Source organism: Gossypium raimondii, chromosome 7 (assembly GCF_025698545.1).
Source record: "Gossypium raimondii isolate GPD5lz chromosome 7, ASM2569854v1, whole genome shotgun sequence".
Taxonomy (NCBI): Eukaryota; Viridiplantae; Streptophyta; class Magnoliopsida; order Malvales; family Malvaceae; genus Gossypium; species Gossypium raimondii.
In genome coordinates this window covers 5718757-5736658 of record NC_068571.1, presented here as the reverse complement: position 1 = coordinate 5736658, position 17902 = coordinate 5718757, and the positions used below count along the sequence as shown (strand labels likewise).

At 38.4% G+C, this 17902-nt stretch overlaps 3 protein-coding genes across 7 annotated transcripts in view; 1 reads left to right on the top strand and 2 right to left on the bottom strand.

The window, feature by feature from the left end:
• Positions 1-17902, top strand: part of LOC105804091 (glutamate receptor 1.2) — a 43811-nt gene that overhangs the window by 11195 nt on the left and 14714 nt on the right. The gene's annotated exons all lie outside the window — the stretch shown is intronic.
• On the bottom strand, positions 245-4124 carry LOC128042401 (glutamate receptor 2.2-like). Of its 2 annotated transcripts, none has more exons than XM_052633325.1 (4): positions 3681-4124; positions 2299-3606; positions 1195-2034; positions 245-1104 (listed from the first exon to the last, which is right to left on the bottom strand). In XM_052633325.1, the coding sequence occupies exons 2-3, from the start codon at positions 2956-2958 to the stop codon at positions 1663-1665; spliced, it is 1032 nt and encodes a 343-aa protein (XP_052489285.1). In that variant the 5' UTR covers positions 2959-3606; positions 3681-4124; the 3' UTR covers positions 245-1104; positions 1195-1662. The 2 variants fall into 2 exon arrangements, with proteins under 2 accessions (XP_052489285.1, XP_052489286.1); XM_052633326.1 differs by having other exon boundaries at positions 1195-1990.
• Positions 4798-17606, bottom strand: LOC105764784 (ubiquitin-like-conjugating enzyme ATG10). The gene is given in 8 exon segments (XM_052633127.1): positions 4798-5104; positions 5415-5447; positions 5449-5513; positions 11681-11780; positions 16885-16971; positions 17065-17115; positions 17470-17479; positions 17563-17606. Coding segments are annotated over 8 exon segments (582 nt in total). The 3' UTR covers positions 4798-4912.

Genomic DNA, 17902 nt, shown 5'->3' with positions numbered 1-17902 from the left:
CATTAACTTATGAATTTTTGATGGCTTCCAAAGAGATACATAGCAAATAAGGTTTAATATGAAACGGTTGACATTAAAAGTAGCAAGTATATTCACTATCTATTAAAATATATAGTAATTAGTCAGCTTAGCAGTAAATTATGATTTAAAATGGAGTATTAGGGATTAATAATGCATTGATGAGTTATTTAGAATGTTTAATAATTTATGATTTGTGATTAATGTAATAAACACATCATGAATAGGAAGAAACTTAATTTTAAATAGTGGTCCACTTAACTATAACTAAAAACAAGAAAATATACATAATATATTTTATATGAATATAAACAAGAGTAGACTCAAACCTTAAAACAAATCAACACACTTCAGATTATAAAAGATTGCTCTGATGGGGAGCATTCTCATCCCACCTACCCTTCAACCTCCTGTCTCTCCTATTCCCCCGGGTCTGAAGAGAGCCGCAAAAGATTAACGACGGTGGAAGGTCATGCAATGGAACAGGTTGATCAGCCAAGGCGGGTAACTCTAGGAATGCTAATGGATTGCTAATCGATAGTTTAGAAGAGGACTTTGATCTCGAAGTGGAGGATGTGTCTATTAGCAAAATTTACTGAAATTTGTTTCTCAAATCGAATTCATGACTTGATTCATAAAAATAGTATGAAAATTCAGTAGTTGTCAAGCTTTTCAACTCAGGGATTTGCGTCGTGACCTATATATAAATATAAATAGTAATACATTGCGGCTATAATAATTTTCCTTTAGACGAGCTCAACTTCGTTCTTTTTGTCTTCCTATTATTTTCACATTGAAGTACCCTTTTAAAGAGTCTAAGCTACTGTTGAGGTGGATTTTGATGGATTGTCGTTTCTGAAATAGGCATACCCCCAGAGCTGAAATTGAAGAGATTCCTGTGACAAGAAACAAACCCCCAAAGCTATGAATGTTTAGCCTGTTGGGATTGCTTTCTGGGTCCAGAGTTGTAAAGCTTGATTCACTGTTAAACCATTTATTTTCCATCATTTCCAGCCTTTTTTCCTCTCTTAACCTCATAATTGCACTTGAAATGTCTTGGACAAGTGGGGAACGTTTAGGGAAAACCTACCATTAATAACATACAAACAAATCAACACCCATTGCTGCAAATCGATGAAAGATCAAAGTTAATAGGGTTTTGGAAAGGAATCTTACAAAGCCAAAACCGCCTGTTATAGCCTTCGATTTGATCATGGTGTAATCAGAAGGGTACTTGGCAAGGAATACTTTAAGGTTTGGTATTTCATCAATAATAGATGACGCACCACCATTCTTACTTCCCCTTCTTAAAGCATCGGCATATTCTTCCGGAGAATGGTTTGCCCTTCGTCTGCGAGTTTCAAATGTAAAGTTGCTAATATCACTTGAAACCCATGCATCGTTGTCTCTTGAGCTCAATTGTATCTGTTTAACTGTTAACATGGAAGCCAAAGTTGCGGTGTAGCTTGAGGTTATTATAAGCACAACAAACACCCATATTATCACTACAAACTTCGACAAGTTGCTCAACGGCTTCGCTGCAGTTTCAAATTATGGTAAAACAAAAATTACAGTTAGCTTAGCTCAATGTATGCATCAAACACGAACTCAACTCGAGATTAGCATCAAGTTTACCTAATAAGCTCAGTTCAATATATGGTTCTGTATGAATGAAACAGAAAGGTTATTTAAGTTGAACATAGAGTACTTACTGTGGGAAAATACAAGAGTTGAGAAAGAGTACCAAAAGATCATTCCTATTTGCTCAGACGGTGAGCCTTGGAACTCCTCGTTGATGGGACGTTCAATAAACCAAATCACAACGCCAGTGAAAATAAAGAAAGCAGCGACAGTTATCCACAGATCTCCACAAAGAGGCTTCAGGAAAACCCAGATGTCGTTGTTGATTTTTGGCACTACAACTCCGATGCCTAAGTCAGTGAATGGCAGCGTGAAATCGACATATGCAAATCTGCGAGAGATGATTGTTATATCCCCCACAACAGCATCATAATTCTAGGCCATTGATCACAAGAAAGAATATATAAATACCACATTCAAGTGCAATATAATTTGAGTTCTCAGAAGCTGAGGAATGTATGCATAAATATGCCCATAAATGCAGATTTCTGAATGTAGCAGTTCCAATTCAATCTGGGTTTATATTACACGTTCTAAACTGTACATTTCTAAAGATTGTTATTCCTGAACTCAAACTCAATTATGATCATAAGTAGGGTTTCAGAATATTGGAAAATATTATAAGTTGATATTTCTTACCTTATGATAAACCTGAAGGATAAGATCATCATAAGATCCTGCCATTCGTCCGTTGGCATCTTCAAACGGGATAAAATCGTAATGTACTTCATAATCTAAACTCTGAACGGCTTCCTTAAACACATCAACACAGAATCCAGTTACAATTATATCATTCGTTTGGGGATCATGAACAACACTAATTAATTCTCTGAATTGATTAGTCACTGGAACCCCAATCCTCAACCTCTTCCCACGTAGAGACCACCCTTTGGGAATGTTCATAGTTCCTCCGGGCCAAATAACACCTTCAAGTTTACTAGATGATGTTGAGTTCGTTTCAGTGTGGTTTTCTTCCTTCATTATTGAGGCAATCCCATTTTCTGGATTCCAATAACCAATTATCCTATCTCCCTTGAATACATTTACAATTTCGATTTCCTTTGGGATCAGCCTGCCATTAGTAAGTTGAAAGCCACCACTTATTCCCTTAAATCTACTTTGTAATATCTCATCCATAAATACCAAACCACTTTCTGAGGACCGAATAGTGGTGAAGTTCATATTCAATCTGGTTTCTTGGTGTAGGATATGAGGATGTCGAGTCATCACCCTTTCCGCTGCTGTTGCCACAGCCCAAACCATATCATAGCTCCATATGCCATACACATTCATCTCCATTTCTTCTAAATTTTATTTTCATTTAAGTTTTTACTCCTCCACCTGATTGCGAACCTGCGAAGCTCCTTTGATGCCGGAATGTGAGGTTTGAATCCTACCACCCCCTGCATTGACTCAAAGACTGATGGATCCATTGAATTCATGAAATTAGTAATCATATCAGTTGTTATCCAAGCATACCCTTGAGTCAACATTCCAAGCTGTTTAGCATTTAAGAAAAGTCGAGATGCTAGAATAGGTGTCATATGCACCACATATACAGTCATCTGCAAACTCATGAGCTTCATGAGCTGCTCAACGATTTCTTCATCAGTAGATGATGTTAGAAGGGCAACATGCTGATCAAGACGAAAACCAGTCACACTAGAAAGGATTGGTCTTGCAGAATCATTATCTTCATAAATGAGGATAGCACTTCTCCAACTGAATGCTTCAACAATGGCAGCGACGGCTTTGGCTCGAGAAGACTCATCTTCACCAATTTGAATTAAATGAGGATACTCAAAGGAGGACAAAGATAGACCAGCTGCGAAGAGTGAAATAATTGGAATTTTACTCTAGATCCCAACTCCGCTAAAATCTTCACTCCTGCTGAATTTTCCGCAACAATAATGGCATCCAATTTGAAATTTTCCAAGAGAACCAAGGCTGCAAATCAGTAAGTGTACGAGTGAGGACTTTTTCATAACCAAAAAATAGATGTCATATACAGAGAAACGTACCTTGGGATAGAAGAAGCAACGGATCACCCCCAGAATCTCTGGTATGCACAACTAGTTTTGTTTGATAGTGACAATTCTGACTGTAAAAATCGGATATAGCCATGGAAATGCAGCTATCAACAATTTTTCCCACCCAAGATTGCGCATCAAGAATCAACCCTACATGAATCATTTCTATGGCAGTATCATTGATACTTGTATGATTGGTTGACAATGGTTGTACAAGACTAAACAAGGTTGTAACTACAAAGAAGGTCCACTTAGCCTTTCTTGCGAAATCCATGCAGCCAAAAAGCAGTTTTCCGAAACTCTAGTCTGCCTGTAAGGACTACTTTATTCCTTCATCTATGATTCGAAGAATACATGAGATTGACTACACTATACGTGACCGACTCCCAGCGTGACTCAGTCCAACATGAACAGTTGACTTGACGCTAAGAGATATTCTTCTTCTTTAGTTGACCGATAAATTTGAACCACGTATTTATAGATTAAACTTCAAAACATAATATATTGTATTAATTACAACTGGGAATCCTGGAAGCAATGGTTTCAATGTCGTGGTTCATCTGATAAATTTCCCAGGAAAAAGCTCAAAGACCAAAATAACAGCTAACAAATTTCCTTTGGGTTTTTAAACAATAATTCGTCTTTAGCTATTTATTTACTGCTATCGGTTTGTGTTTCCCTGTCGCGGAATTACTGCTATCAGTGGCTGAGTAGTTCCATGTTAATAATAATCACAAGCTCAACGATTAACCGCCAGTGTATTTAGTTATTTATTTACTTTCTTAAACATAGTCATCCCTGCTCTACTTAGAACTAACAGTTCGCATATTTGTCTTGTTTGTGTATTTAGTAATGCCATAAATCATGTTTAATACATTTCAGTTTTGACGTGTTTAATCACGTTTTATATTCATTTACATGGATTTTGAGAGATTCATACATTCATGTGATCTTTTTTGTGCATCATGTCTAATATTGTCCCGTCCCCAGTTAACCTCTGCTTGAAGCTAATAGATGACGAGGACTATATATATGTATTATGCATATAATGTATGCTTTTCATTTTCCAGTATGGATATGATGTATTGGTAGAATTGAGTTCTCAAACTAGCTGGAAGATGTAGCAATCCTTTTATATTTAAAAGATGAAGAAAAATAGAACAAACACTTGTAATATGGGATTCAATGGTGGTAGAACCTACGGTAAAATTTGACTATCAGCCCTAGTTTGAGATTTTAAAAGAGATTCTAAGACCAAACACTTGGCCAACAACTGAGAACCATGATAGAAGATATAGTTCCAGCACCACTTCAAATTTAGGGTTAGCAGTGTCACTGAGAAAAAGCAACTTCATCCACTCAGCAGTCCCACATGGATGTAATTTGTACCATGGTCTTTTCAAGTATGGATGTTCCTATAATTGAAAATAGTCTCATATCATCTTCATATAACATGCTTCTAAACGATTTACCAAAAAAGAAAGAAGAAAGGAAAGTTATGGTCATGTCATTGTGTTTGGCATGAAGGATCAATAACAGCGAGAGAAAAAAAAAAGGTCAACATTGTGTTTGGTAGGAGAGAAAGAAGGAAAGAGGGAGGAAGGAAAAATTATTTCTTTCCATCATTTCCTTTATTGGATGAATCTGCAAGGAATTTAGAACACTTCTTAAAAACAAGGAAGCTGCAAGGCAAAGAGCTAATAAAGCAAGGTAGGAGAAACATACCTCTTGAGTTATGAATGTCCATTTTTTTTTTTGACAACTCCTTTGAAGCGCATGCAGGGAGCTCCTTTTCTATTTCGTCCAATGGCAAAGGTCTTCCATCTATAAATGGTATAATATATATCTCACTTATACTCTTCAAATAAATATTGAATCGAATAATTTAAAGCCAGATTTCATCTATATACACCTGCATAAACTCATGCATTCATGTTGGATAAATGGCAATGGCAGTAGCAAAGAAAGCAAAAACGAATGAAAGAAAAAACAAAAGAAAAGAACTCAGCAAGAAAATTTGTAACTGAAAGTCATCATAATTTCATTCAAATTTTGAATATATGAAGGTTACAAAAGTATTTGTGTTACCTACTAATTTAACTGCTCTTACTTAATACTTACTAAAAATATAGCAACTTGTATACAAAAGAAAGCGGCATACCAGCTATTACATCGATCAATCTTTCCTACTAACTTAGCTAACTCATTACAAAGATTTAGGCTAAGTTCCATAGGAACAAAATATTCAAAAATAATTTTATAACCTGAACCAACTCCATTTCTTTGCTACAAAGCAAGTATAGCAACTAAAATTGTACAATTTGTCTTTGTTGGTCTTTGACCAATTTGTTCTTGTTGGTTCTTTGTTGAAATCTGAGCCACGGCTTCAACACTCCTCCTTGGATCTGTATGCAACAAACACCAATCCTTTCCTTCAAAGCATTAAATCGGTTGGCTCCCAATGATTTAGTTAAAATGTCAGCTAGCTGAATTTCTAAGCTGCAATGAATTAAGCTAACCTCTCTCGATTGCTCAGCTTCTCTAACAAAATGAAATTTGATTTTGAAGTGTTTAGTCTTACCATGGAAGACTGGATTCTTGGCTATGGCCACAGCTGATTGATTATCCACTCTAATTTCAGTAGGCTGAATTTGACTTTCATTTAAATCACCCAAAATCTTCCTAAGCCAAATGGCATGATTCACTGCTGCTGCAGCTGAGATATACTCAGCCTCTGCTGTAGATTGTGCAACAGTTTGTTGCTTCTTTGAACTCCAGCTGAAAACACTCGATCCTAAGGTGAAAAAGTAACCTGAAGTGCTCCTCATGTCATCAACTGACCCTGCCCAATCGCTATCAGAATAGCCTAAGAGTTTCAGCTCCTTTGCCCTCCAAAACTTCACACCAGCATCGATGGTTCCTTTGACATACCTTAACACTCTTTTAGCTGCCTTCAGATGTGCCACATTACTGCAGTGCATAAACCTTGAAAGTAGACTAACAGCATAGACAATGTCTGGTCTAGTTGCTGTTAAATAAAGCAAACAACCAATTAAGCTTCTATATGCTCTCTCATTTACTCGATCATGCTCACTGGCACTTGATAATTTTTCCCCCAATGCAACTGGTGTAGTGACTGATTTGCATTTCGACATGCAAAATTTTTCAAGCACCTTGGAAGCAAATGTTTGTTGACTTATGAAAATACCATCACTTCCTTGTCTGATTTCCATACCAAGAAAATAGGTCATTAGACCAAGGTCAGTCATCTCAAAGACATGTTGCATCTGCTTCTTAAAGTCTTCTATCAGTTCATCTTCTGACCAATGACTAGCAGATCATCAACATACAAGGAAACAATTAGCAAGGTTTCCTTCGATCCTTCTTAACATAGAGTGTAGGCTCATCGACACTCTTTGTGAACCCGAGCTTTGCTAGGTAGCCATCAATCCTCTCATACCGGGCTCTTGGAGCTGTTTTAGGCCATATAAGGCCTTTTTCAACTTGTAAACCTTATGTTCTTCACCAAGGACCTCAAAACCCTCGGGTTGCTCAATGAATATTTCTTCATTAAGAAAGCCATTTAGAAAGGTGACTTAACATCTAAATGGTGCACCTTCCGGTGCTTTTGAGTCGCCAAAGCAAGCGGCGATCGATAGTGTCCACCTTTTGCAGTGCAAAAGTCTCGGAAAAATCAACCCCATCTTCGACTATACCCTTTCACAACCAATCGGCCTTGTGTGCATTCAAAGTACCATCAGCATTGTTTTTAGTTCTAAAGACCCATTTTACACCAATGATTCTTCTATTTTCAGGTCTATCAACAAGCTCCCAAGTGTCATTTTTCTGAATCATTCTCAATTCAGTTTCCATAGCCTCTTGCCAGCACATTTCTTTTGCAGCTTCTTCAAAACATGAAGGCTCTAGTAGAGTTACTGCACATCTTTCATAAATATTAGCTAATGTCCTAGTGCCTCGAACAGGTTCATCATCACAACTATCTTCAATGACTGCTTCAATGTCAACTTGCTGCAAATTAATGTCATTCTGATCTACCTCAGGCAAATTTGCTTCAATTCCATCCCATTTCCAGCTGTTTTCTTCATTGAACTTTACATCCCTGCTCACTACAACCTTCTTAGTTAGTGGATCAAAAATTCTATATCCCTTCTTTGTATTGCTGTAGCCAACAAACACCCCTGGCATGGACCTCCTGTCCAACTTGGTTCTTCTCTCCTCAGGTACCAACACATAACATAGACAACCAAATACCTTCAAATGTGTGATAGATGGTTTCATCCAAACCAGCTTCAAAGGGTGTTTTACCTTGACTGTATTAGTTGGCGATCTATTCAACAAGTAAACAATTTGTATTCACGACTTCATTCAAAAAGCATTAGGCATTTTAGCCTCAAATAACAAACACCTAGCCATATCAAGGATCATTACTTTTTCCTTTCACAGACACCATTTTCTTTGTGGTGTGTATATGATGAGTCAATTGGTGTTGGATTCCAGCTTCATCACACAATTTTTGAAACTTCTGAGATACATACTCAGAACCATTGTCAGACCTCAAACATTTCAGTTTGCAATTTGCTTGGTTTTCAACCAAAGCTTTAAATTTTGCGAAAAAATCATAAACATCGACTTATTCTTTAAAAATTTACCCAATGAACCTTGAATAATCATCAATGAAGAGTACAAAGTACCTGCTACCATTTAAGGAGGTAGTCTTCATTGGTCCACAGATGTCTGTATGAATAAGCTGAAGCTTCCCTTGTGCTCTCCATGCCTTGTTGACTGGAAAGGGTAATCTGGTCTGTTTGCCTAGCTGACAGACCTCACATACAGCATCCTTTGGCTCAATTTTGGACATGTCACTGACCAAATCCATTTTGTGCAGCATGTTCAGTGAATTGTAGTTCACATGCCCCATCCTCCTGTGCCACAAGTCTGTCTCATCAGACTGAGATGCATATGCCTTGGCTTGCAGTTGATTCACATCCACAATGAAGGTTCTGTCTTGCATAGCTACTGTAGTCAACACTTCACCAGCAGCATTTTTGATCAAACAGTTCTTGCCTTCAAAAATCAGAGAGTAGCCCTTCTCCAATAGCTGGCCAACACTTAGCAAGTTTTGGTCAATGTCAGGTACATAAAGAACCTCTGAAATGGTTTTAATACCTGACTTGGTGCTTATCAAGGCCTTGCCTTTCCCTTTTGCCTCCAGTAGCTCACCATTGCCAATTCTGACTTTGGACTTGAAGGTAGTGTCAAGCTCCTTGAATATACTCTTCTCAGAAGCCATATGGTGGGTACATCCACTGTCAATCAGCCAAATTTTGCTAACCTTGCTCGAGCTTACAAAGCATGATGCTGAAAAAACATGCTCTTCTGGTGCTTCAACCTCTTCTGCAGCTTGAGCTTGGCTTTGAAATTGTGGTTGTGTTTTTGACTTGCTCTTGCAAACTTTTTCAATGTGGCCAAATTGCTTGCAGGCTCTGCATTGAATGTCTGGTCTATACCAGCAGTATTTCTCAAGATGAGTAGTCTTCTTACAATGGACACAAGGTGGGAACTTCCTTTTGACAGGTTCTTTCTTCTTCTTCTCAGTCCAAGGCTTTTTGCCTTTGACATTTAAGTTTGCACTTGAGCTTTCTCTGCCTCTAGCCTGAAAAGCTCCTTCATGGTGGTCCTCCTGCCTATTTGCCCTTCTCTGCTCTTGAGCATAAAGAGCATTTATAAGCTCTGTCAAAGGGATTGTTGACAAGTCCCTTGAATCTTCCAGAGAAGAAATTTTTGCTTCATACTTCTCCGCAAGGTTGTTATGACCTTCTCAACCACTCTTTGGTCATCGAATTCCTCCCAAGCAAACCTTATATTGTTGAGTTGCCATGATTACACAAGATATCGCTTGATGGTTTCGAGTCCTTCATCTTGAGGTTTTCAAAATCTCTTCTCATGTTGATCAGCTGCTGTTGCCTGGTCTTGTCAGACCCCTGAAACTCCTCCTTGAGTTTGTCCCAGGCCTGCTTTGGAGTGTCACAAGCCATTATTCTTGTGAAAACAACATCAGAAACTCTACTTTGAAGGCACGACATAGCCTTGTACTTCTTGGCACAGTCTTCATTGTGCTGCCTAATCTGGGCTATAGTCGAGTTAGCTCTTAGTGGTGGTGGCTCAATGTCATTGAGAACAACATTCCACAGGTCGTGTGCCTGCAGGTATGTTCTCATTTTCACCGCCGGATGTTGTAATTTTCTCCAAAGAAAGGCAGTGGAGGAGGTGGTGTAAAACTCATTTTCAGCAAGCAAAACAACCTCTTCTTCTTTTGTTTCAAACACAATTTGCTTAGTGACGATGTACAACCAAGGCCCTCAAAGACTGAAAGCTCTTGATACCATTTGTTGGATAAATGGCAATGGCGAGTAAAGAAAGCAAAAACGAATGAAAGAAAAAACAAAAGAAAAGAACTCAAGAAGAAAATTTGTAACGAAAGTCATCATAATTTCATTCAAATTTTGAATATATGAAGGTTACAAAAGTATTTGTGAGTTACCTACTAATTTAACTGTTCTTACTTAATACTTACTAAAAATATAGCAACTTGTATATAAAAGAAAGTCGGCATACCGGCTATTACATCATCAATCTTTCCTACTAACTTAGCTAACTCATTACAAAGATTTAGGCTAAGTTCCATAGAACAAAATATTCAAAAATAATTTTATAACTGAACCAACTCCATTTCTTTGTTACAAAAGCAATTATAGCGACTAAAATTGTACAATTTGTCATTGTTGGTCTTTGACCAATTTGTTCTTTGTTGGTTCTTTGTTGAAATGCGAGCCACGGCTTCAACAATTCAAAGGAAGCAAGAATATGACAACCTGCTTCCTTGGTCCGCCATCAACATAAACGAGATACTAATATATATATATATATATATAAGACAAAGTCACCAACCGGAGAAGCATTACAAATGACCGACATAATCCCTTAATTAAACAATTACTTGCTACTAACAACTTTTGTTATTCAATAAGGTGCAATTATGCTATATGAAGGATTCCTCAAAGACAGGTCCATCTGCTTGCAATAAAATTTCATCTTGTTAAGCTTACATGAACATGACTTTATTTGTTTGGTGCCTGTTTGATGACAATCGACAGATAATTCTAATAACTAAGCTTATCAGCACCTACTCTAAGTTGGTTCTAATAGCCTCAAGTTGCTCACATCTTAGCAAAGCAAAACTTGTCTGAGGTTAATTTTGTTAGCATATAGCCATCTATAATTGAATCACCTATCATCCTTCACAAGATTATTTGTTGAAGACAATTGAAAAGTGAACAGATCATAGACAATGAAAAGATGTAAAGCATAAATTCATCTATGAATCAATGCTAGGACTTGTATTTCAGATACACTAAGCAAGATTTATGAGATCCATAATTACATTACACGACCACCACAAATTTTCAGGAACTGAGAGTTCCATAAGTTTAGAATATGATATAAATTCCCAGCTGCAAGACAAGCAATAGTATACTTTAAACAATTTCAATCCTTCAAATCAGATGATCCATTTTCACGATCAGTTAACAAAGCATGCAGCAAAGCACAGAGTATAACTGTTATCTCTTTGGTCTTTTAGCCCCATCCAAATTTGGAGAGAGAAGGGATATGAAACTAGCTCTTTGAGAAGAGGATACACGAACCTACTATAAGCCCAAATGCTAAGCGCATAGCAACAAACTAAAAGTAATTGACGAAAATGGTAATCTAAAAATTAAACAGAAATCATTAGTTTGAAAGAGCACATATCATCAGTTTATTCCAAGTTAGGTTTCTCAAATATAAGATATATCATGCATTTAAGTCATACAAACAAGCTAAACTATGTCAACGAGTATGTTCTACCACAAGTTGACATGGAAAATAATGACTATCTTGAGGTAGGAAGTGACAACATCAAGAGAACTTACCGCTGCAGTAAGCACGAAAATATAGCACTGGAACCCTAAATGTACTACTGTACACTATATGAAAGTCACAGTAATGTAATTCATGATGATTGCTTTGAACCTAGAAACCCAATAAGAGCATGTGTTGGTGCTGTAACAGAAATAACAGACTCAGCAAGTGTCTTGTGCAACAAGCCTCGATGCTTGTTGAGCAAACAAGAGAATTTGAGCAAAAGAAAGAAGAAAAAGTTAAGGAAAAATGGAGAGTTTTGATGATCAAAATCAGATTCTATTCCATGAATGATCCATGGCATAATGCCAATACATATAACAAGCATTAAGATTGTCTAAAACAGCAAGTAATCACCTAAACATTACCTACCTTCACTAATTACATGGAAACTTGAAATTTTAGCTTGTAAACTTATACAAAGCTGTGTTTACAACTCATACATAAGCTAATTACATTAGAAAACAACCTAACTTAGTTAGAAATGAACTAAGACTCATTTCATAAACTAAAGATTACAAAATGAACAAAAACAGCTTGCATCGGCAGCTCTTGCACAGCTTGGTCTTCATGGCCTGCTTGCTGTCGAGTGTTTGCTGCATGCTGAACCAACTTCATCACTCCTCCTTGGTTTGCATGGTGCAAACACCTAACTTCCTTCTTAGAAATTCAAACCTTGTGATATTGAGGGCTTTAGTCAAAATTTCTGCAAGTTGGTCCTCTGAATTGCAGTGAATCAGCTTCACTTCCTGAGCTTGCTCCATTTCTCGAACAACATGTAGCTTAATGCTGAAATGCTTTGTTCTTCCATGGAAGACTGGATTTTTTACAATTGCAACAGCAGATTGGTTGTCACAGAAGATCTCTGTTGCTTCCCTTTGATGCACATTCAAATCAGCTAAGATTTTCCTTAACCAAATGGCTTGGTTGACAGCACTTGTTGCTGCCACATACTCTGCTTCAGCAGTAGATTGAGCTACCAGGCTTTGTTTCTTAGAGCTCCAGCAAAACATGGCTGAACCAATGTTGAAAGCATGCCCTGAGGTGCTTTTCATGTCATCTATCGAGCCAGCCCAATCACTATCAGTATATCCAATCAGCTCTAGATTTCCTTCTTTGTTGTACTTCAAACCATAGCTTAAAGTGCCTTTGACATATCTGAGTACTCTCTTTGCAGCTTGAAAATGCTTCTCATTGCAACAATGTAAGAATCTTGAGAGCAATCCTACAGCATACATTATGTCTGGCCTAGTGGCAGTTAAGTATAGTAAACAACCAACTAGACTTCTGTAGGTGGTTTCACACACCTTCTCAAAATCACCTTGGCTCGATAGTTTCTCTCCAACAGCAACAGGTGTTTTAGTTGCCTTGCTATTTTCCATAGAAAACTTAGTCAGAATCTTTGTGGCAAAGCTTGTCTGACTTAGAAATATCCCATTTTGTGCTTGAGTCACCTCCATTCCAAGGAAATAGGACATCTCCCCTAGATCAGACATTTCAAATACTTCCTGTATCTTGATCTTGAAATCAACCAGCACTGTTCGATCTCCTCCTATCACCAGCAGGTCATCAACATACAGGGACACAATGAGCTGTGTTTGTGTCCCTTCCTTCTTAACATATAGGGTTGGCTCACTCTTGCTTCGATCGAATCCCATGTCAATCAAATAGCCATCGATTCTGCTATACCAAGCCCTTAGAGCCTGTTTTAAGCCATATAAGGCCTTCTTCAATTTGTAAACCATATGCTCTCTGCCAACTATCTCAAACCCTTGTGGTTGTTTAACATAAATATCTTCATCCAGGAAGTCATTCAGGAAGGCTGACTTCACATCTAGTTGATGGATCTTCCACTCGAGCTGTGCTGCTAAGGCAATCAGCAATCTGATGGTGTCAAGCCTAGCCACTGGTGCAAAGGTCTCCAGGTAGTCCAGGCCATATTTCTGACTGAACCCTTTGACAACTAACCTTGCTTTGAGTTTGTTCAAGGTTCCATCAGCATTCTGCTTAGCTTTGTACACCCATTTCACCCCAATTACCTTCCTTTTGACTGGCTTTTCAACCAATTCCCAGGTCTGGTTCTTCTCAATCATGCTGATCTCCTTAGCCATTGCCTGCTTCCACCCTTACTGAGCTTCAGCCTCTTCAAAGTTGCTTGGTTCAGCTATGGCTACATGAGCTCTTTCATAAATCTCAGTCAATGGTCTTGTTCCTCTGACTGGTTCATCATCAATGTCCATTCCAGGAACATTTTGATCTGGCTCAGCTTAATCTGCTGCAAGTTCCTCTGAAACTTTTTCAGGTTCATGTCTTTCCCAGTTCCAACATGACCTCTCATTGAATACCACATCCCTGCTGACTGACACTTTGTTTGTTGAAGGATCCAAGATCCTATAGCCCTTCTTGACAGTGCTGTAACCCACCAGAACACCAGGTCGAGCCCTTTCAGACAATTTGTCCCTTTTAACAGCAGGTACATGTGCATAACAAATGCATCCAAAGACCTTCAGATGAGCCAGTGATGGCTTGAATCCAAACCAGGCCTCAAATGGAGTCTTCTGATCCAAGGCCTTGGTTGGAAGCCTATTTTGAATGTAGGTTGCAGTGTTAACTGCTTCTGCCCATAGTGCTTTAGGTAGATTCTTCTGAATCATCAGGCACCTGGCCATATCCATTAAACTCCTATTCTTCCTTTCACTTACACCATTTTGCTGAGGTGTATATGTGTTGGTAAGCTGATGTTTGATGCCTGCCTTATCACAAAAGGCTTGGAACTGAGCTGAGGTATACTCAGTCCCATTATCAGACCTTATGGTCTTCAACTTGCAACATGTTTCAGTCTCAGCAGTAGTCATGAACTTCCAAAACACTGAGGCCACCTCTGATTTCTGTTTTAAGAAGTAAACCCAACAATATCTCGAGAAATCATCAATGAACAGTATGAAATACCTGTTTCCACTTAATGATTCAGTCTTCATGGGACCACACGCATCACTGTGCACCAGTTGGAGTTTTTCAGAGGCTCTCCAAGCTTGATTTGAGGGAAATGGAAGTCTGGTCTGCTTTCCTAGTTGACATACTTCACATACATCATCATGGTCCACTGAGTTGATGAAGTTTTCAGCCAAGCCCTCTCTGACCATTCGAGACATCGATCTAAAGTTGGCATGTCCCAGCTTTTGATGCCACAGCTTAGATTCATCTGATGTAGCTGTATAGGCAATGTCTGACTTCTTTGTCCAGTCAACCACAAAGATCTTATCAGCCATAGGAACTGCCATCAGCTTGGATCCACTTGGATCACTAATTTGGCACTGGTTGTCTTTGAAGACAATAGAATAACCTTTCTCCAGCAATTGGGCTATGCTAAGCAGGTTTCTGTCAATTTCAGGCACCAAGAGCACATTTGAAATCACTTTGGCACCTGTGGGGGTGCATATTAGCACATCACCCTTGCCTTAAGCTTGGATAAGGTGACCATTACCTATCTTGACTTTGGTTCTGCAGGTTCTGTCTAGGGACTTGAAGATAGCAGCATCAGGTGTCATGTGGTTGGTGCATCTACTGTCTAGGAGCCAATCAGATGAAAGCCTTTCTTGAGCAGCTGAACATGACACAGCAAAGACCTACTCCTCTTGGTCACTGTCCTCCTTAGCTACTCGAGCCTCAGCTTTCATTTGATGAAACTGATTCTGCCTTGATTTGGCCTTGCTCTTGCAGACTCTCTCAACATGACCCTTCTTTTTACAATGCTGACATACAACATCTGGATTGAACCAGTACTTTTCTTCTGGATGACCAAACCTTCTGCAGTGCTTGCAAGTCTGACCCTCTTTTCTTGCAGCATCTGACCTTGGCTTGTCTCTCCAGGCCTTCTTGCCTTTGTAGGCAGTACTTGTTCTTGCCTGAAAGGCACCTTCTTGATGCTCCTCCAGTCTGCTTGCTCTCCTCTGCTCATGAGCATATAGAGCATTGATCAACTCTGTCAGGGAGATGCTGGACAGGTCCCTTGAGTCCTCAAGAGATGAGATTTTTGCCTCATACCTCTTAGGCAAAGTTGCAATAACCTTCTCCACTATCCTAGCTTCATTGAACTGCTCTCCAAGGAGCCTAATGCTGTTAACCACAGCCATAATCTTGTCAGAGTATTGCTTGACAGTTTCTTCTTCCTTCATCTTCAAATTCTTGAAATCTCTCCTCAAGTTCAACAATTGTTGCTGCCTTATCCTCTCTGTCCCTTGAAACTCCTCTTTCAACTTGTCCCAGGCCTATTTAGGTGATTCACAGGCCATAATCCTTGTGAAAATCACATCAGACACTGAGTTATGGATGCAATACATGGATTTGTTCCTCTTGGTCCTCTCATCAGCATGCTGCCTGATCTGAGCCACTATTGGATTGGCTCTAAGTGGCTCTGGTTCAACATCTGAGTTGACCACCTCCCACAGATCGAAGACCTGCAGGTAGGTCTTCATTTTGACCACCCATATGTGGTAGCCTTCTCCATTGAAGACTTGAGGTGCAGCTGGTGAAAAGCTTGATGAAACCATAGATATGTATAACAGATCCCTTAAGAAATAGGCTCTAGATACCAATTGTTGGTGCTGTAACAGAAATAACAGACTCTGCAAGTGTCTTGTGCAACAAGCCTCGATGCTTGCTGAGCAAACAAGAGAATTTGAGCAAAAGAAAGAAGAAAAAGTTAAGGAAAAATGGAGAGTTTTGATGATCAAAATCAGATTCTATTCCATGAATGATCCATGGCATAATGCCAATACATATAACAAGCATTAAGATTGTCTAAAACAATAAGTAATCACCTAAACATTACCTACCTCCACTAATTACATGGAAACTTGAAATTTTAGCTTGTAAACTTATACAAAGCTGTGTTTACAGCTTATACATAAGCTAATTACATCAGACAACAACCTAACTTAGTTAGAAATGAACTAAGACTCATTTCATAAACTAAAGATTACAAAATGAACAAAAACAGCTTGCATCGCAGACTCTTTTGACTTGGTCTTCATAGCCTCGCTTGTCGTCGAGTGTTTCTTTGATCTTGAACCAACTTCATCAAGATGATCAAAGTCACCAACAATAAACCGAGCAACAAAACTAGTAAATCCCATCTTTTACTCCCAAGTTACACATGAAATTTTACATTTAATTCAATCAAATTAACTGGAAAAACCAATCAAAATATATGTACCAATGTGGCGTCATCAAGAACATCTTCATTTCTTGAGCAATGTGTCTCTTCTTCCGGTGTCAATTTGACTAATTTGATCAATATCTTCTTCCCGCACCCAAAAGAAAGAAGAAAAATAAGGAAAAAGTTACCTTTTGTTAAATAATCAAATATGATCCATTAAATGACTCGAGACTGGACCTCATTTGGCCTGGAAATGCATATATTTTCAAGTGACAAGTAACCCTCCTCCTGCAAAAGTTAAAAACAAGTCGATTCCTTTAAAAGCAGTAAATGATTTTGCAACAAGAATTGGTTAAAAAAAAAGTGAGAAGAGTGGTAACCTCAGGTGGAGTAAAAACTTGAATGAAAACCTAATTTAGAAGAAATGAAGATAAATGTGTATGGCATATGGAGCTATGATATGGTTTGGGCTGTGGCAGCAGCAGCAAAAAGGGTAATGACTCGACATCCTCATATCCTACACCAAGTAACCAGAATGAATATGAACTTCACCACTATCCGGTCCTCAGAAAGTGGTTTGGTATTTATGGATGAGATATTACATTGTAGATTCAAGGGAATAAGTGGTGGCTTTTAACTTACTAATGGCAGGCTGATCCCAAAGGAATTACAAATTGTAAACGTATTCAAGGGAGGAAGGATAATTGGTTACTGGAATTCAGGAAATGGAATCACCTCATTGATGAAGCAAGAAAACCATAATGAGACGAATTTGACATCATCTAGTAAGCTTGAAAGTGTTATTTGGCCTGGATTAACTATGAACATTCTGAAAGGTTGGTCTCTACATGGCAAGAGGCTGAGGATTGGGGTTCCATCAAATAATAGATTCAGAGAAATAATTAGCGTGACTCGTGATCCCCGAACAAATGAAACAATTGTAACTGGATATTGTGTTGATGTGTTTAAGGAAGCCGTTCAAAGTTTAGGTTATGAAGTATGTCGACACCGATTTTAATAATTTAAAAAATAGGTATCGATTTTGAAAATGGAAATGAGGAGTCGCCACCGATCT